The 20,743-nt window shown below is 39.2% G+C and overlaps 1 protein-coding gene across 3 annotated transcripts in view; it reads left to right on the top strand.

Moving 5' to 3' along the window:
• The window catches only part of LOC146310437 (CAP-Gly domain-containing linker protein 4), a 48,154-nt gene that overhangs the window by 16,365 nt on the left and 11,046 nt on the right, over positions 1 to 20,743 (top strand). For 2 of the 3 annotated variants that reach the window (XM_084741986.1, XM_084741985.1), the window contains exons 7-13: positions 3,624 to 3,872; positions 10,488 to 10,623; positions 10,935 to 11,066; positions 14,840 to 14,935; positions 16,217 to 16,411; positions 16,758 to 16,892; positions 18,275 to 18,398. In XM_084741986.1, the coding sequence (XP_084598112.1) occupies positions 3,624 to 3,872; positions 10,488 to 10,623; positions 10,935 to 11,066; positions 14,840 to 14,935; positions 16,217 to 16,411; positions 16,758 to 16,892; positions 18,275 to 18,398 (1,067 nt within the window). The remainder of the gene's footprint in view (positions 1 to 3,623; positions 3,873 to 10,487; positions 10,624 to 10,934; positions 11,067 to 14,839; positions 14,936 to 16,216; positions 16,412 to 16,757; positions 16,893 to 18,274; positions 18,399 to 20,743) is intronic. The other variant, XM_084741987.1, reaches the window with a different exon arrangement.

Below are 20,743 nucleotides of genomic sequence, written 5' to 3'. Positions count from 1 at the left end.
ACATTTCACTGATTTACCAGTTTATTACTGTAACTAAACCCATTCATTCACATTATATTAATAGTCTGGTATTAAGCATGATATAAAGCTTATAAGCAGGTTTCTCAGGTGTGGTACAACATACATGACAGTCAGGTAGTATGTATGAGGTAAATTATAGTAATAAGTAAAGTTTTAAAAAATATAGATGTTAAATATTTTGAAGTATCAATACTTAAATACTTTTTCTATACCTCCTTTTAAAATGACAAAATGTCTGTTTATTATACTGTCGAAAGTACCAAAGCTATGAAAAATGTAAGTCTGCAAAAGTCTAAGAATTCATTCAAGGCCTCGCTTCAGTTCAGTCTTTTTATTGTCCTGTCTTAAATTTGGCTTGCAGCAAAACCAGACAGTGTTTATTGACTTTTTCTGTACCAGCACTGTGTGCAGGTTATTAATGGAAGAAAAAACAAACAAAAAAAAAATAATCATATTTTGCGAGTCCAAACTTTTTTCCTTTTTGCTGAAGTATCGAAAGAGGTATTGAGAATCTTTTTTTTTTTTTTTTTTTAGATACTAGTATTGCATTCAAGTTAAAATTCTGGTATGGTGACAACTCTAGCTACAACTATACAGTAGATTGTGCCAGATGGGAGCTGCAAAGGTGCAGTAAACCTAAAGTGACAGAGTTCAGTGCAGTAATAGTCAGTACACCAATTAATTAAGTCTTAGTGGATTTGTAAAGGATAAATAAATAAAAGCAATAATGCAATGTAAAATAGTATAACACGTTAATATAAGCATGCAATTTGAGAGCTGTTTCAGATATTCTAGTAGTGGAGAAAACATTAGCAGTTCAGTACAACAACAGACTCAAAATAGACCAGAGTTTAACCAACACCTGTTTAGCTCCATGGTGAACAAAAACATAATGATGGGATCATTGCAGGGGTGCTAGGGCTGGGTATTGTTTAAAACATAATGATGCCACTACAAAGGTTCTCTATACGAAGAACACTTGTGGTAGTTGGCTGCAAGTAAAACCATATATACTTTTTTTCTCGATCTGGGCACCAGAAGGATTGAATGCAGGTATCGTTTGACTGTAGAAATCTTTGACACTGCTTGGTATTGGGTTATTAAAACTGATGCCTTTGTGTTGTTAAAGCTACTATAAGAAACTTTCATATTGTGTTGATCTTGTATGCTCCTGTGCACAAAAGTGGTAGTGTGTCTTCTGCTATACCTACAAAATATAGTGTAAAAAATAAAATTAGCTAAATAAAAATGTCCTCTGTCCTCCTTTTAACTGGCTAATGTACCTCTCACCATAACTTTGCCTGGAAAAATGTAAACACAGGCTTGTTTCGTTTGTGGTTTCATCTGTTGGCACACATGAAGAATAAGTATATCGAAAAAGCTGATCTTCTTGCATCATATACAGGCATCAGTATTAAATGGAGACAGTTTCAGAAATTTTTCAAGTCTCTCTCAATGCAGTACTGACGTTTCATATGACCAGTGAGAGACTCATAGGCGTATAGCCAATGGCATATGAGTATTTTATTAAAACAAATGAAAACCAATCCTTGAACTACCGTTGTAGACGGTGTATAGCTGCTATATACACTGCCTTGCCCCAGAAAAAGTCCACCTGGATTTAACAAAGCAAGTAGGTAAGAGCCTTCCATTGGAAAATTACTGCAGTCATTAATATGTTTCAGCTGGCAACAAGTTATTTAAACTTAACTGATGCAGTGAGTAGCTACTTACTTCTTAAACAACCATGTCAGAAGACATATCCTGTGGTCGTGGAAAAGATGTTACTCTGTTTCAGTAGGGTCAAATTATTGGCCTTCATCAAGCAAAGAAAACAACTAAGGAGACTGATGAAGATAAAACTGGGTTAAGAACTGGCAGCACATTATTAAAACCTGGTAGGACAGTGGTGAATCATCATCTTCCTGGAAGAAATGTAGCTGGAAAAAAATCTTGAATGATGGTGATCAGAGATCACTTAAATGTTTGGTGAAATCAGATCATAAAAAAAATCAACGGTAGAACTCACGGCTGTGTTTAATAGTGAAAGTGAGATTATTTCCACACACGCAATGTGAAGAGAACTCAAGGGACTAAACAGCTGTGTAGCCTTAAGAAAACCACTTATCTTTGAGGCTGATTGGAGAAAAAATGCTTCAGTTTGTTAGGCAGCATAAAGATTGGACTCTGGAGCGATGGAAAAAGGTCATGTGGTCTGATGAGTCCAGATTTACCCTGTTCCAGAGTGATGGGGGCATCAGGGTAAGAAGAGAGGTGGATGAAGTGATTGCTCCCATCATGCCTAGTGTCTAGTGTACAAGCCTGTGGGGGCAGTGTTATGATCTGGGGTTGCTTCAGTTGATCAGGTCGAGGTTCACCAACATTATGTGCCCAAAAAATAAGGTCAGTTCACTGCCTGAATATACTGAATGAACAGGTTTTTACATCAATGGATGTTTTTCCTCCCTGATGACACGGACATATTCCAAGATGACAATGCCAGGATTCATCGGGGTCAAATAGTGAAAGAGAGGTTCAGGGAGCGTGAGACATCATTTTCACACATGGATTGTCCACCATAGAGTCCAGACCTTAACCCCATTGAGAATCTTTGGGATGTGCTGAAGAAGACTTTATGTAGCGGTTGGACTCTCCCATCATCAATACAAAATCTGAGTGAAAATTTAATGCAGCTCTGGACAGAAATAAATCTTGTGACACTGCACAAACTTAACGAAATGATGCCATGGCGAATGTGTACTGTAATCAGAGCTAAAGGCGGTCCAAAGAAATGTGCGTTTTGTTTTTTTTTTCTTTCTTTTTTGGCCAGACAGTGTAGTTGTCTGTCGCTGAGTGTGTGACATTTTTGAAAGAATGGTTCAGTGTGAGAGCCTTGCATAGCTTTCCCTCAGGTCACATAAATGAGAGCATCTAGAAGGGATTATCGTTCTGTTGAATACATTATGCATTTAAAGCTGAAGTTGAGAGATGAGTAGGTTAAATTTTGTTTAAAAAGCATAATTTCAAAATGCAAAAGCATAGAAAATCAACAGTGAACCCAACAAGTCTTTCCTTGAACCAGTACTTTGAAATGCGTTCTCAAAAGACCACAGCAGTACAAACCATTCAAGCTGCTGTTGCAGATTAAGCAGGGCATACATTAGCTCAGTGTTACGACACGTGAATGACAGGCCTTGTTGACAAATTAATGGACTCCCCTCATCCCTCACGCCTTCACAGTCGTCTCCTCCCTCCTCCACTGACACTTGGGCTTGCTGACTCAGTCTCAGCTCTAGTCTCTCCGAGCCACTTGACTAAACTTCCATGTTGTGTGCCTGATCAGCTGCTTTAAAACAGGCATGGGAGGGATTTTGTTTTGGGAGTGGAGATAAAATTAAAGATTCTGTTAAGTCCAGTATTCTTGTTACAGAAGTGATAACTGAAAGTTTTGATAGTGGAAGCAAAAAGTTTTGTATTATCTGATGTCCTAGCAGTCTTGTTATTTATTGGTATTGATTATTTATATTACATTTACTCTGGCAAAAAAAAGGATGAAATTCACTTATAATTATATCATTGCTCTTCTGTTCTTGTCTCGACAGAATGAAAAAGGGCAGTGCCCAGTGGATGTGGTGCCTGACCCCCTCGACATGCCCCTGGAGATGGCGGATGCCGCCGCCGTGGCCAAAGAGCTCCGGACTTTGCTGAGACAGGCTTTGCCCAGACCCAGCTCCCCCCTGCCCCTCACACTGCAAACCCCGTCCCTCCCCGCTCTCTCCGATAAGGCCAGGATCCAGCTCGCCACCATGGGAATCCGACTCGGTGACCGCGTAGTGATCGCTGGACAGAAGGTGCGTGGTAGGACGCCATCGAAAGGCAAGAACAATTATGAGTATCTTCATGAATCCTTCAGTTGCATCATTTCTTTAAGCTGTGCCAAGATTTGTCTGAAATATCCACTTTTTCATTTTCCATATCTCAACCCTCTAATTAGGAGGCGATGATTAGCTGCATTCAAATGAGTGTTCACTTCTCCAGTTACAGAGACAACTTCTGTGAAATAAACTCCAAGCAGCAGTGAGTAAGTGCTGGATTTTGAAAAAAGCTGCCAGAACATGTGACTATACCTTCGGACGTGAAACTAACTCTGGGTCAGGGGCTGCATCCAACCAATCTCCAACTCAAATGGGTTTGGCTTTATAACCACAGGCAAAATAAATGATGCTATGATGCTTCATTTTTTTCTGTTACCTCATCATATATAGTATAAAACACTCCAAATTAAACAGTTAGCTGATTTGCTATATCAGTAATAATCATTTAGGTGAATTGAACTGAGTTAAATAATTTGTAATCAAATCATTTCAGTACATCAATTTTATGTTCGTTATATGTTTTCCATCAGTTTAATTTTGTTTCTGACAACTTTACTATTTTAAAAACAGCTGTACTGCACACCTTAAGCTCTTCTGCTCCCATTAAAATTGAAACAGCACCAACAACAAATCAAAAAAAAAAAAAATCTTCAGGATCCCAATGTGTCTGTGATGACCATCTTTCATTCTTAGAAGAGGGAAACAGTTCTAATTCGCAGGTTGTTTTTCTATCACGGTGATGTTGATGGATTTAGAAATTTCCCAATCGAAAGAGGTTCTTTTTCAATGTAAAATATGAATGCAAGTTAATGACCTCTACCACAAAAGTTTTAACAAATAATTTGAATGTATTTAATGCTTTAGTTAATTTCATGAAAGATATTTGAGAGTTTTGAATATGCCAAAGGCTTGACTGTCATTTTACAAGTCACTTTTTTAAATGAAGATGTATAATGCAGATAGAACATGGTGGGAGCATGTGATTTGATGATCGTCCCGATCAGGGGGTTTCAGCTGGGAAAAGCTTTTACTGGTCATACCTAAATGAACACATTAAGGTTAGTAAGTGAACTGTATGTTCCATATAGTTTATAGTTGGTTTGCAAAGTAGCCCAACTCTGCTGTAAAATTGTCACAGCATATTAGTGTGTGCACTTGACAGGAAAACTGGGACAGACATGTGTAATAACAAGAAAAGAAGTTTTCAGTTAATTATGGGTCACTTTCAACATTTTCTGTTCCAGAGCACTGCAAGTCTTTCTGTTCAATAATTAACATTCTCTGTTTTTGGATTCAGTCCTCTCTTAATCATAACTAGTAAAACACACAGCATATCTGCAAAAATAAGCAGAAAGAGCTCGACATGGCCCATTCAGGGTTCTTGAAGCTGTACCGTGTTATTTTCTTTTAATAACAGTACTTCACATTTAAAAACCACAAAGGTAAAAGAAAATCGGCTGTATTTTCAGATGGGGCTCATCAGTGCACACTGCGTTCTACTAACAGACGAGAGCGATGTCATTGTCTGCACATATTGACTCATCATTTAGCTGAGGGGCATTAAGTGACAACAGTGATATTCAGTATCATGGCCATTTATTTTCATTATATAACACAGGGTGGCACAACAAAAAGAAAGTTTTAGTCCCTTCATGCTACAAACATATCGCATGTATACAGATAATCAAAATCAAAACTGATAGGATATAACATGATGAATGTAAACACCAGCAACAGGAATTGTTCGGCCCATCAAGTGCGACACCTTGATCTGGGATCATTTCATGCATTTCATTTACCCTACCAGGTTTAAGTGTGGAGAGGTATCTTTTCAATCCACCCTCCTTTGAACAGGACCCACAAGTCTCTAGTGTAGTGACAAGAACACGATCCCTCACCATCTTCCCATCCTACAAGCCCAGAGCACCCGTGCTGGAGATTGAACTAAAGTTCCTGTGGTTATCACATTTTCATATTACCAATATTTTTCTCTGTGTATCACTACAGAGATGTTACAGGAGGGAGAGCAGATTCATTCATGCACACACAACACAGATAGAGTTACTCAGCAGCACTGCACAGATTTTTATATTTGCTTATGTACATAAAATGCTTGGAGTTGAATTCCTGCCATGCCTTTTTCATAACTGAAAGTGAATGCACTTTTTCTCTTGGGATTATTGATTGGATTGATACATTTTACTAACAGCTACTGTACTAACAGTGGCACATAAAATGAACGTATGCAGCTTAAATGGCTTGTAAAACCAAAAGAGATTGATGCACCGTCAGCCTCACGTCTGTAGCCACATCACAGCAGTCCAGTGCAGCTGTGCTGTGGTTTGCACTAAACAAAGACAGAAGCTTTGGTTAATTTTTCTACAATTATTTCAGCCCTCAACCAAGAAAAAGTAGTTTCCAGTTGCTAAGCAACACCCTTTTGGCATCCATCCAGTGTTCAGGGTTATGCCTGACAGTTTATTCTGGCATATCATCAACATTTATCTGAGCAGGCTCAAGTTGATCCAAAGTCAGTTATGATTCTGTGAAATGTCTGATAACAATGTTAGAAGTTTGAAAATTCTCATACTCGTCCCTTTTGCCTGTGGGTCATCCTTGTCTTGTAGACTTTTCTGCTCTTGATCTGACCTCACACGGTCCATGGTGTGCAGTTGGCAGTGTGAACTAAGCTATACAGTGTGTTGGCTGATTGACTGTATCGGTGAAATGTGTCAGAAGTGTAAACAAAGTGATAAACCGAAGTGGTCACATGCAGCATTGTAAAAGAATGTATGTTCTGAAAAATTGTCCTAAAACATGCAGTTTACTCTTCTTTTGGCTGCATTGCATAAACTCTGTTCTGTTCCACAGTGTAGATAAATCCTGATCCCTCTTCTCTGCTCCCTGTTCAGGGAATGTCAGTCAAGAGAACTTGCCTCAACAAAATTCCTCCATTCACGTTACAACATCACAAACCCAAATATCATTCCTCCATGCCTTATCTTAATGTAAAACACAGTGGATACCTTTTAATGCACCTGTGGAAATTTTACATTACTGAAATAAGATATTGAAGCTATGTAATATTTATTCTATTTCATCCTAAATAATTATGTCTTGTAACATGTTACAACAATACTTGCATTCAAGTATGTCTCTGTCCAGTGAAAACCTCTTATCTCCAAAATATCAACTTTTCAGGAGGTAAGAAAAACAGTCATGTTTTCGGCTTTGTGGGAATGCATTTTTTTTTTTGGATAATTCATATTTAAACATTGTATATCTGTACAAATTCATCTGGGAGGTCCATTGTTTGTTATTGGCACAATGGCTAATGGATAATCATGCTTGTCATCTTCCAGCAAAGTGATGAGGTGTTGTTCACTTCTTCCCTACACAGCTCACAGTTCCCTTTGAACTGAGCATTTTTCTTCCTATGGTTTGGAATCTTGCTTAACTTGGCTGAATACCCTGTGCAGTCCCCCTGGCAGGAAACTATCAGGCAATTGGAATGGAATGCAGCTTTAATGTAGCTGGTCTAAATTTTTGTGTGTGTCTGTGCAGCTGGTTAATTTTTTTTAAATTGCAGCAGTATTCCTTTCAGTAAATTAAACCTGCCCTCACACAAGAATCTAGGTAAAGAAATTCATCCAAAAAACCCTGATATTATTTTTGGCCACTTCCTTCATGTAATGCAAAGAAATATGTTAGTGTGGCTGCTTGACCTACCCACTCAACTTCAGTGCGGTGGTGTAAGCCATGTGCAATCCTTTTGACAAGAAGCAGGCTTTGAAAGTGATGGGGATTAAACCCCATAGGTCAAATAAAATTTACAGTTTTCTAACTATGCTCACAGCACAGTTCACCTTTGACAATTCGCTACACAGTGCTCCTGCTTCAGAATGGCATGAAAACCCCAGAAATGTGTGCTTTCTCTCTGTACTTTGTGCTTAAATTTTGCAACACTGGCCTTTTTCCAGTGACTGATGTCAGCCTTTACAGCAGTTGTCAGGCTAACAGCATGGGTCCGGTCCACCTCGAGTTTGCCTACTGGTCCAACAGAGCAGTTGAAAGAGACACCCACTGTTGTGCCATTGGTGCAAAATCACTCCTCTGTTACTGTCGCCCGTGCTTCTACAGTAGCAAGTACCTGCTCAGATGCTCGCTTGAGCAAACTCATCACTTGCAGCTGACTTTGCACTTAATGTTGACATTTCCAGTCTCTGTAAGAGAACTCCAAATACATGAAATTAATGTGACTCATTCTAAACACTAACTCCTGTTAGTCAGCAGTCACCAGCTCTGTTTTTTGGCAATACGTTGTACTTTTCATCACAATTGCATTCAATAGTGGCATCAAATATTATCACTTGTGCCCTAAAACAGATAAGTAAAATACAGATTGAGACTGTGGTTTCCTAGTTATTTCTATGGAAAAACTGCAGCTTCTCTAACAGTCTTGGAAACTGCTTTTTCCACATTCATTCTTCAGACACTACAAACTAACAAATTTAAGTTTTCCCCAGTTAAGACAGTACTTTTACTTTATTACTGAAGCACTGTTGTTATACACTGGTATACAGTATTCACTAGATTCCTTTGTGCCTGTGCTGTAAGAGTCTAGCAAAACGACTACCAGAGTAATGAAAAATACAAGAAGGAAATTCTGTTCAGCTCCTTACACTTATCATCCCGTGGATTGGAGACCCTCATTACACAGGGATCAGAGAACCATCCATGTTGTAAAGTAAAACACAAGCTTGTAGTTGATTTCTGTGTCTGAAGTTCAAACTTTCCTTGATGTGTTTGGTCACCTTTTGCAGTCACTCAGTGCACCTTATTTAAGCTGCTTTTTTGAATATTACTCTTGTGCTATCACCCTGGAAAAGTCAACTTGATTAGCCTCTGAAAGTTTTACCAGTAATCCCGGTGCCATTTCATGAGTGTACTCTTATTCCCAGAAGCTCACCAAAAAAACAAATTGGGTACAGTTGTACACTGGTGCTGTGGAAAAGCGTGTTTAGAGTTTCTTGACCCCTACGGCATAAAAAATTGTAGTCATTCTAAAATAATTCCACTTTTATGACGGAGATTCTGACAAATGACTCTTATTAGATCAGGGAGTGCCTTTCTCTACTCTCAGGGCTGAGGAGTTTATTAAATTTGAATGGGGCCTTAAAATCATAAAGTTTTATTGAATTTAAGGCCATAAGAGATAACATGTTGAAGTGGTTGGTGTTGGCTTTTAAGGAAGTGTGAATTTTGTAAGATCTTGAGAAAAACTAATCAAGTGAGTCTTCCTAGCTCAAGGATTTCTTTCTGAATATGTTCCACCTGTCTGTCAAAGTAAACACTGGCTTTAAGGCTTTTCAGATTTACCATGAAAGTGCTGCACATGAAGCTCGCAGACAAATCAAATGCAATCGACTGTGGGCAGACGGTGAACTGTTTACACAAATGATGTTGCTGGTGTTAGTGCGTAGCAGAAGAGGTAGCCTGTTGCTTGCCATTAGTTTTGCATTAGCCTAACTGCTAAGGCTTCCGCAGCAATTTAAGGCATGTATTTTGAAGGAAATGTTTCGTGGTGGAAATAGTTTGGGATAAATTGAGAGCAGCATGCATCAGAACTGTAAGAATCTGCAAATATATTTGCCTTTTATGATGCAAGCGCTGTATAGCGGTAGGAAGTAAGTAGTTTCACGTGTTGACCATCAAACTGTTGGTCATCATTAATATGGCTCTTGTCATAAGTGTCAGGTCCATGATAATGTACTGTATTACACATCCATCAGGACTTGAAGCAGTTTACTAGTACTGCTCAGTTTATGCAAACTTAGTAACTTGCAATCCAACAGGAGCAAAGATTTTGATGAATGCTTGTCTGACAGCAACTGCTCACAACAAGGTCTGTGGATTATTGTGAGTAACTGGGTCATGATTTCTGGAAATAGACAACTGCTGTTAAAATCTTTTTTTTTATTTGCTGTTTTGATCATCACAAACCAAGTGCCATCTAGTTTCTTTGTATTGGAGAGAAGGCAGCCGTCTCTACAGTTGATATCTCCAAAACTCTACAACTTGTAATGCACCTTAATTGTTCATTGTTGTGTTTCTTGAGGCCATTGTCTGTGATGTACCCTTGCTGTCTGGCCATCCAAACTACACACATAGAAGCAAACTGAGACATGCAGACGATAAGAAAATACTAATTCTAGCCCAGTTGGACGTTTGCTGTGAAAGAAGGCACCCTTAATAGATTTAGATAGTGCCACACTGAGAACAGAATCACGGTGTGCTGAGTTGTAGAAATTGGCTAATCAAAACTGTTATTATCTTTCCCGCACTGCCTGGCACAGTCTATTGCTTTGATCTCTATTTTCCCTTTTAATTGTTTTTTCTCCTCCGCTGCTTTAGCGAACACAGACGCATCAAAATGTTGTCGAGTTTCTGGTAGGGGTTCTGCCCTTGACATAATGCGCACACTGCTCAGTGCACTGGCCAGTTCTTAGGCTGTGTGTCTTGATGATATTTTGATTTATTTTGTACAAAGTGTAATAGTTTTGACTCTCTGTGGTGTTTGTGTGTATGTAGGTGGGAACCCTGCGGTTCTGCGGCAGCACCGAGTTCTCTGGAGGCCTCTGGGCCGGAGTGGAGCTGGACAAACCAGAGGGGAAGAACGATGGCTCAGTAGCAGGGGTTCAGTATTTCACCTGTCGAATGAAACATGGTGGGTCATGCCTCAGCCCGGCGTTTAAAGATCAAACACATCGACTCACTCACCCTCTTCATCAGTTACTTCTACCATTATTGACTTTTAAAGGTTTAAGTGGTCCGATCAGGTTTTAAGTGGTATCTTATCTAACCCAGGAAATTAGATTGGTTCATTTTGTCAATAGTCAGTAAATTGAATGTATTCAAATTAGCATATGCAATATGCTCTTTTATTTATTAGTCTTATCACTCTGCATATCTTGAATGGCCGATAATCTTCTGACTTGTGTATAGTTAATCTTTTTCTTAATACTTTTTTTTCCTCAGGAATCTTTGCTCCCCTCTCTAAGATAAGCAAACCTTTGGAAAGACATAAGACCAGCGCCACAAAGACGTCTACACCCATACGCCCCCCTCGTCGCATTGACCTGTCCCGCGTCACGTCCAAGATAAACACAGGTAAAGAACAAGTGGCAAACAGCTCATAACACTTCTGAAGATTGCTGCTTAATCATAAACATAAGGCTGGTAGATATGGCTGGTGTACACATTTTCTCGAAAATAACCATTAGAGCTGCACGATATAGACAAATCAATTATCACAATATTTTTGACCAAATACCTCTTGATATTTATCATAAAAAATCTATAAATCTAGCGTATAAATCTAAGATGATACCTAGTCTCATATCATGATATCAATATGATATCAGTATATCACCCAGCCCTACTTTGACGCATTTGGTTTTCAATCAAGATGTAAAAAGGATGCTCATAATGCATCATGCAGGAATTGAGAGAGGGTGGTTGAACACAGCTCCACCTTTCTCTCGTCTTTTGATTCAAGCTGTGCTCAAGTGCTCATCAGGTTGACTAAACATTACAGGTCAGCGTGAGGATCACGTTTTTGGAAGAATGGGTTTGCTTGAGGCTTTCTGGCACAATGTACTGAAATGAAAAAGACTTGAAATTATCAAGTCATGACATAAACTACAAAGGTGGTGAAACTGAGTAGCCTGTAGGGCCCTGAGGGCGAATAAATGTGTGAACTTTGTGAACATGGGTGAAAAAGATGTCACAGGGGCTTGTATCCTCTTGTCACAGGTAATCTATTATACAATCCCTTGGAGGAGATGAGTGGATACATTATTAAAGACCACACTTCATATAAAAAAGAAAACAAAATAACTGCACCTACCTCATAGAAGCACAAACATTCTGGAGTAACAATATTAGACCAATGAATGGCTTCCTAATATCAGCTGTTACTTGAAGGAATAATTCTTCAAATGTGCTCACTTAAGGGGCTTTGAGAGTCGGGGGATCAGCTTAGAGTACAAGCATCAATAGAAACGGTGGCCCGAGCTTGTCCATTTTTTCATTACCTTGGGAATGATGTGTTGAAGAACACAGAAAAAGTGTTGGTGGCAATAGTCATTCTCCTCTAACTGGATTACAGCAGTGTCCTCATCCTGTGTGATATTCTAGTGATCCTCAACATGGGGTTGGTTGTACCTTGCCAGATATATCAAGTGACACAACAAAGATTTCCAAAGAGACTGGAGAGACATTGGAAAAGAGTTAGCATTGTGGTCACATCCTAGTACAGTAACAACTGGTAAAAGTAAATGTGTGTAATTAAAAAGTTTGTTGCTGTATTTACAGTAGTTCTTGTGGGAACACAGTTGTACCAGAATGAATGCCTGTAGCCTTACGTGAAGGAACTGAGTCACTTCAGTGTCCAGATGAGGCCATCAGCTGCATCATGACTCCAGCTCACTCTTTTGTGCCAAAAAGAAGCGTTCTCAACTTCCCTTGCTTGCATGAGCCATGTCACTGCATTGCAGGATTTATTGCATCTGGGCTTTCATATTAATCTTCCTCGAATGCTTTGAAAAGTGGATTCTGAACGGGTGCCAGAGGACAATGCATAAATTAGACTGATGACAAGACCTTGCTCTCACAGTCCTTGGATGCCCATATCCTCAGCTCCTGAGTAATGTTGTCTCATAATATAGTCCAGTCACCTCAGAACACTGTAGAAACCATGTCATGGTAGGTTTTTGTGGTTCTTGCGCCCTCTAGGGGTTAGAGCTGTATTGTGGTGCTGTAATATTCAAAGGTTTTTAAGGCCGATTGATCTGGACGTGACTGGAATAGCGGACCTCAGAGTGGCCTATGGAATTTGGTGATTGATAGTCCAATTAAGCAGGGTTTAATAACTAGGGCATAGACAGGGTGAATAGCCTGGCAGCCATTCATCACAAGGTGTATGTGAGTGTGTTATGTGTGGCATACAATGCATGTGAGGGCGTGTGTGTCAGGACCTCTATACAGCCCAGGAACCAGACTAATTTATGACCAAACACTTTTTCAGGGCCTCTGTCAGCCATTTACAGCCCAACCTCTGGGAGCCACCTGAGCTCTAGAGTCCCATTGGATCGGCAGTGCAGATCGCCTGCTCCCTTGTGTCTATAGATTGGATGAGTCATTGTGGAAGCGTCTTGTCTCGCTAACCAGGGGAGACAGACACAGCAGAATGCCAGGCCGGCCCCTATTAGAGTGTGTCAACTGTAGCTCAGGCCTCAAAGGGCGGTGGGAACATAGACAGCGTTCACAGAGCCCCACTGGTTGATTCAGAAAGCCTGAAAGTCTGTCACTTGAAGCAAACGTCAGTACGTGGAAGGGATAGATAGAGCCAGGAGGTCCCTGCAAGCTAAAGGTCAAGTGACAAGAAATGTTTGGTATTCCGGTTGAAATGTAGTCTCCTCTTTGGAGTTCAAAGGAAAGACACAACTGTGCCTCTGAGGGGAGCATTTCCCAGCTCTCTCTAAATGTGAACTGAAATGGCAATCAATAAATACCAGGCTGATTTGAGACTTTTCTTATGCCTTTTCAAAGCACATTATAAAGTTTAAACTTAGGTGACATATTAATGGGTTCAGAGTAATGTGAGATAGTTTATGTGGCAGATTGATGTATGAATGGCAAAAGAGTATTATTTTTTCCTTAAATCTGTTTAGTTATGTGGATCTTATTGCCTATTATGGAACAGACTCTAAAAGGCTTTTGTCAGTTTAATGGTAGATTTAATTCAAGTCAACATACTATATAAAAAGCTTGAATTTGTTGTTAGGATTTGGTGCAATAAACTAGTTGAAGAACATAATTATGTTTACTTCTCCAAGAAATGTTATTTCTCATTGTGTGCTATTTAAGTCCGTACTAAGGTTTCTTTTGAAGTAATTTTTTTTCTTTTGTATTCACTGTCATCTGGGCTTTGTGTGGGTGTATCTGCTTGTCTCAGCATATATAAGTGTTTTTATTGTGTGTTGGAGTAGAAGAGACAGTCTTGGTTCAATCAAGAAAAACTGCCTTTCAGTAATTCTTGTTTCACTGCTACTCGACAATGTCATGCTGCTCTTTATTTGCATTTCTTCACTCTCCTGCTCTTCTGTTTTTATCTTTTCGGCATAGATTTTTTGTCTCTGCCTTTAACTCTTGTTGTCTTGAAGTGCTACACTCTGCGTGTTCTCAGTTTCCTCGTTCATATTTCTCTTTGTTTCTGCCAGATTGATGAACTTTATAAATACCTTTCTGCATATTCTATTAACATGCAAACCACTCCATCTGCGTTCATAATATTCAACAGTCCTTCAATAGATACACCATGACAACTCCAGACATTATAATTTCAGTTGTCAAAGTGACTTTCAGATGGTTAAAACATCATTATACTGTCCCTCCAGGAAGTTGTGATTGCAACAAGTAATGCAAAGTCCCAATCAAAGTCCCAATCAATCCCCACAAATTCTGCATGACTGTACAATTTTGTCTAGTCACCACAACTTTTCCACAAGTTCTACCAATCATAGCAATTCTCTGCACAAATGTCATACATGTATGTATCAGTGAACTGACTCAGTGTTTTATTATTCATTATATTTATTATATTTTCGAATTTTTATTATTTATTTTTTATTTTGTCAGGTTTTCTGGCATTTATATGTTAGGCCTATAATTTTCAACTTTGTGCTTGCTTTTTTAGTCAGCAACAAGCTCCAAAAAAGTCCATAAAATCTCGGAGGGACTGTTTATAGATGACTCTGATGTTACATTATTTATTCTATTAGTATATTATTTACATTCCAATGATAAATGATTATCTCTGTGTTGAAAAGTAGTCATTTTGTCTTTTGTCTGTGTGTGTATGTGTGTGTGTGGGTGAAAAGGTTTGCCTCCATCTGTCAAAAAAACCCTTGATAATCAAAAAAGTCCACCTGGTCCTGATCAGGGCACAGAGGGAGACGCCTCAGTGACGAGGACAGGTACTGCAGTCACAGCTGTGTGGGTTTTAATGCACTTTGCATCAGAGAATGGGGTGTGGGAGTGAGTTTGCAGTGTTAAGTCTAATCTGTCTTTGGTTCAAACTGTGGAAATTGTTCAAATCTTAGTATCAAACACTCCTAATCATCACCTGTCTCTGATAACTAGTGCACCTTAATACTTGAGTCCAACATCAAAATCCATCTGTTGTCAGTTCAGTAGGAGAATAAGTGCTTTTTTAAAAGAAGTTCTGTTTTTCATAAATGTAACTTTGATAAACGTTTCCATTAGTGCCAAATTTGCAATAGAAGCATAATTTAAACAGTAAAAAAATGCAGCATTTGTTTCAGAAGCAGCTGAATATTTCCAGAGTTCCAAACATTTTCCTCAACCTGATAATACAATATGCTTGCAGTCATGATCATTATGCATGAAGTCTGGTGATCAATTAGGGCAATGAAGGATTGATTAGCTCAAAGCTGCTGATCCTGTCATTTCTGTTTAACAGTTATTTCTCTGCATTGCTGTCCACTCTTCAGGGCTCATTAAAGGCTCACTACTGAAAACAACTTTTGGCAAAAGTTTTTTTGCCCATCACTGTCCTGGTTCAAATTTGTTTGAAGCTGAATCTTGCCTTCGTCTTAAAGCGCTTTGGCACAGATTTAATCAATTAGCCTCCAAGAGTTTGGCACTTAATAAACTTATGGCATATGAAGGTCTGTGAAAGTTAAAAAGCTTAATGACGTCCTACGTCTACCCCCCCCCCCCCCCCAATCTCATTCCCTCAAGTCGGAATTGGATTAGCATGTTGGCCCTTAGTTGGACCTCAGTAACAGGACAGACAAACATAAAAGATTGAGCTCACTTGAGTTGTGCTGCCTTGTTACACAGCTGCTTGGATTTCTGAAAACCTACAGTGGTAATTGTCTGAATCTGGAGTGCTGTAGGCACTGTCACATTCAGAAGAATAAAACGGGAAAATGGATAAAAGGCTGAGCTTCATTATGTCAATGGAATTAGTTCATGATAAAAACCTGAATGGATGGATGTTGGGTTCAGTATTAAGAAGGGAGGCACACAGTGTGTGTCGTGTGATTTTAGACAGCAGAATGGATAACAGCATTCAAAACATAAATGTCCCACTGGAGCCTTTATCCAACAGTGAATGCTCCTTTTTTGAATGATGTGATGATAGTATAAAGTTTGCAAAGTCTCCTCCCAGAAATGGACATTATTTAATTACCTTTTCTGTCACTCATTTCTCTGTGTCCTTTTCACGACAGGTGTTCTCTCCCGCTCCCTCTCCTCTTCGTCTTCTTCACTGGACTCTCGGCATGCGCCGGGTGCCCGACCTCGTCCATTGCCAAGGCAACGGCTACCTGCCAGGCCACGAAGACAGCGTGTTTCTCCAAGTCCCAGGACCACACCCTCACCAGCTCTCCACTCTTCTCCTGATAACACTGCACTTACTACTGCAGGTCTGTATTGTTATTATTATTATTATTATTATTATTCTTATTATTATCATTGTTGTAGGCTATATACTGCATTATCTTAACACTTTCTATGATGTATTACATGCAAAATAGTTTGGTACATTTTTATGTATATGACCTATTTTCTACCCAACTAATCTACTGTATATAATTTAAATGGTTTTTTTTCTGAGGAGCAAAAAGGAACTGCAACTTAATCTTGTAATAGAGCCCTTTGTTTTAAAATGATAAATCCATCCTGTACCTTTTATTATACTGATCTAATGGATTCAAACTGAGCACAGTAATTGTCACAGTAGTGAAGCCATCTTTGTTCATTTCTCCTTAGGTCCTCGAAGCCGAACCCCCTCGGCTAGTAGCTCTGTGTGCGGGGGCTCCGAGGTGCGTGTGGGGGAGAGGGTGCTGGTGGTGGGCCAGAGAACTGGCGTAGTCCAGTTCTATGGGAAGACCAGCTTTGCTCCAGGTCAGTTGATAAAATTAGTCTTCTGGTTGCAAAGATCTGACAGTGGTGATAACACACACTTTGATATTTCACCATTAATCCACTCTTTATTTGATAGATACTTTGCAGCATCGTCTGGATGACGCTTCAATCACTTGCCTGAATCATTAGCACAAAAATGTTATTCCGCCTCATTTCCATAAAAACATCAGCTTGTTCAAATTGCAAATTGTGGTAAATTATTTTTAAATGTGAATGATACTGAAAGATATTTTTTCAACATTTTTTTCTTTAAATGTAGAACTTGTCTTTGGTTTCCTTGAGTTGGTAGACCAATAAATTATCTGTTTATTTTCTTTTGGAAATAATTTCAAAGCGGTTGGCATACTTAACATTTCTGTACAGTATCAGGATTTTACAATGAGTCACATGTGGAGAAAGTGATAGCTCTATTAATCTCCTTTTTTAACATTACAAACTCAGTCTCAAGTCATTTCAGAGGCAAACCTTGAGTTGGACAGAAGATACTTGGAAAACTAAGATATGAGACAGCTGCCTCGGGGAAGAAGCCACTGAAACCTAGACAGAAAACGGCTCCCATTATTCATTAATATTTAGGCAGTAGTTCTGCCCAGGCATCAGTCATGTATGAATAAGTACTAACGTATCTCACACCCTTGAGGATCATGTTTGAAGGGATTCCAGTCTTAAGTTTCCTTTGATACTCTTAAATCAGTGCTCTCAATGCGCTGTTATCTGAGTGCACCGAGGACTGGGTCTCCATACCAAAAGCAGCTCTTTAAAATTGACTTTTACATTTTGTCTGTTTCTTATGTGGCACATGCAAGGTGTCGTGAAGTCATTGTTGAGTGAAAGAAGAAGGATGCTTTTAAGTCACTTTCTGCCTCATATTACAGGGCAACTGACTGGAAGTTGAAGAGCCAAACAGTTTATTATTATTACTTTTATTCATTTAGGAGCTCCATAAGAGGGAGTACTCTATAGCTAAATAATGCTTATGCTGCACTGTGTTGTAGACTGTGTCGAGACCAAATGACAAATAGAGTTTTTTCTTTAATGCTGTGAATGATAAATAGCACAGTGAGATCTGAAACTTTACTGTTTTCCCATGGAGAGATTTCTAATAATGCAAGACCATTTTGGAGGCTGTAACAGCTGAGTGCTCTTCTGTGCAGTTTAGCTAGTCTGTCCAGGAAAGATAATTATCTTGCTAATGCTGATAATACAGCTGATGTTTGCCTTTGCCAACATGACACAACACAGGTTTCTTCACTGAGGACTTCAAATCTTTTTTTAAGGTGGATCTCTTCTCTTAAGTGGTTTGATTTGTGATTATCTGTCAGTTGTCTCATGTTTTCTGGTCCATCTTTCTGTCTGTGCAGGGCTCTGGTTGGGCATTAAACTGGACAAGCCAAGCGGAAAGAATGATGGATCAGTGGGAGGAGTGAGGTACTTCAGCTGCCCACCCAAACATGGCGTCTTTGCTCCTCCGTCTCGTGTTCAAAGGTGAGTGCAGGTGCTTTAAGGTAGCGTATATTTTCACTAAAGATTAATGGTCCCCTTTGGCTTTTGCCAGTGGTCAGCCATTAGAGCAAAAACAGATTTGTCAAACAAGCATTTTTAACAAATTCTTTAAAGTTCAGAGCAATTTTTTGAAGAATTTGACAATATGCCCTGAAAACCCTGAGGTTGTATTTCATTGCTCTCATCAATACATCTGATGGCTCTAATGAGCTCCTTTGACAGTGTCATTTGTGTGAGTGTTGACATATTTGATTTTACCCTCTGTGGGCAAACAGTCCTCCTCAATACTTGTGATTAAAGAGGGTTCGAGTTGTCAAACGTGAAGCCGGGGGCCTCGCCCAGCACGAGTCCTCGATTTTAATGTGGCACCTAGTTACGAGCCATCATTCCTGTCTTTAAATATGGATTATGGATAATGAATATGTGTGTCATTTCTTTGGGTTAAAAATGTAAAGAGCCTTTATTTTGACAAGAGGATATAACATAAAATGTTACATGCATTTGCCTTTAAATACCTGGCAGTGTTTTTTTAATTAATGCAATTATATTTAGATGTCCCACTATATGATATGCATGTGGTTAATTTCATATTATATTGTTTTGATTGCAAGTAAGATTGGATGCGGATCACACAGATGGTTGCTTTTTAGGTTACGTTTACAAGAACATCTGATGACATTGTTAAAATTGTAGGATATGGCAGGAGAAAAAAGGATTATAAGAGATTGTCTTTCTTTTTAAAATTTACTCTGAAATTAAAAAAGAAGTTTCATAAATCAGCACTCCTGTATCCGATTCAAAATTCATCCTTGCTTGTGAGATTTATGGAGGATGAAGATTAGTCTTCAATTTTAAAATAAAATCTGAAGTTATATGAAAGATCCCCTCCTTAAATTATGTTATCTAAAATGTAGTACATACAGTACGTATAAAAAGTATTCACCCCGTTGGATGTTTTTCCTTTTATTTCTTTTGTAAATGGAATCATGGTCGATGTAATTAAATACAAAAAACTCCTCTTTAATATCAAAGTGAAAACAGATTTCTACAAAGTAATGGCAGTTAAATAAAAATATATAATGCAGAATAAGTGATTGCATAAATATTCACCCCCTTCAAGTCAGTATTTAGTGGATTCCCCTTTGACCACAACTGCAGCACTGAGTCTGTGTGGATGGGTCTCAATGAGGCTTGCACATCTGGAAACTGCAATTTTACTCCATTCTTCTTTGCAAAACTGCTGGAGTTCTGTAAGGTTGCACAGGGATCAGGTGTGAACAGCCCTTTTCAAGTCCAACCACAAATTCTTTATTGATTGAGGTCTGGCCCTCAACTCACCCACTCCAGTACATTCACCTTGTTGTCTTTAAACCATCTGTGTGCACCTTCTGCTGCGTGCTTTGGGTCATTATCTTGCTGGAAAATAAAGCTTCTCCCAAGTTGTAGTTTTCTTGCAGACTGACTCAGATTGTTCACCAGAATCTCCCTATATTTTTCTGCATTCATTTTACCCTCTACCTTTGGGAGCCTCCCAGGGCCTGTTGATGAGAAGCATCTCCACAGCATGATGTTGCCTCCACCATGCTTCACAGTGGGGATGGTGTGTTTGTGGTGATGGGCAGTGTTTGGTGTCTGCCAAACATAGCGTCTAGTCTGATAGCCAAAAAGCTCCAATTTGGTCTCATCAGACCAACGACCCTTCTTCCACTTGACCATGGAGTCTCCCACATGCCTTTGGGTGCTAAACCATTTTCCTGCAGTATACATTTTCATGATTTTCTGAATTAAAAACTTATATAAATCAATTTCTTTCTATCAAGTGCTACTGAGATTTTATCTCTTAAGTTGAAGTAAAGCCATGTAAGCCATGTAACCATATTTATCTCAAATAAGCAACTAAAAGTGACCCGATTTTCGATAAGCGGTTGAAGAGGGATGGATGAATGGAAGCAAATAAAAGCTCGTGTTTCGGCTGCCTTTTTTAAGGTGTCCATCTCATGCACGCCTGACAGAACAGATAAAGTTCTATTTTCAATACAGCTCTCTACACAGGCCGAGTAATAAAGTGACTTCTTAGGCTTCAAGTCTTATTTTCTTCCGTTTCACGTGCACAACTACAGTGATTGTGTGTTCAGCTCTGAGTGCTGCCAAAACGTGGGTGACCTAGCAGACACAGCAGTAAAGTGCCTGAATGCATCTTGTATAGACCCTGACAGAGCACTGAAGTTGCTGTTCTGCTAATGTGCTTTCTCATTGTAGCCTGTGTGTATGTTAGTTTAAGGCCTCAGCGGGATCTTGCAAAGCATCAGACCACAGAACTGATGTAA

This window comes from Lutjanus erythropterus, chromosome 18, assembly GCF_056507025.1.
Source record: "Lutjanus erythropterus isolate fLutEry1 chromosome 18, fLutEry1.hap2, whole genome shotgun sequence".
Classification (NCBI taxonomy): Eukaryota; Metazoa; Chordata; class Actinopteri; order Lutjaniformes; family Lutjanidae; genus Lutjanus; species Lutjanus erythropterus.
Note: the sequence above shows the minus strand (reverse complement) of the source record. Positions and strands in the feature narration are given on the sequence as shown.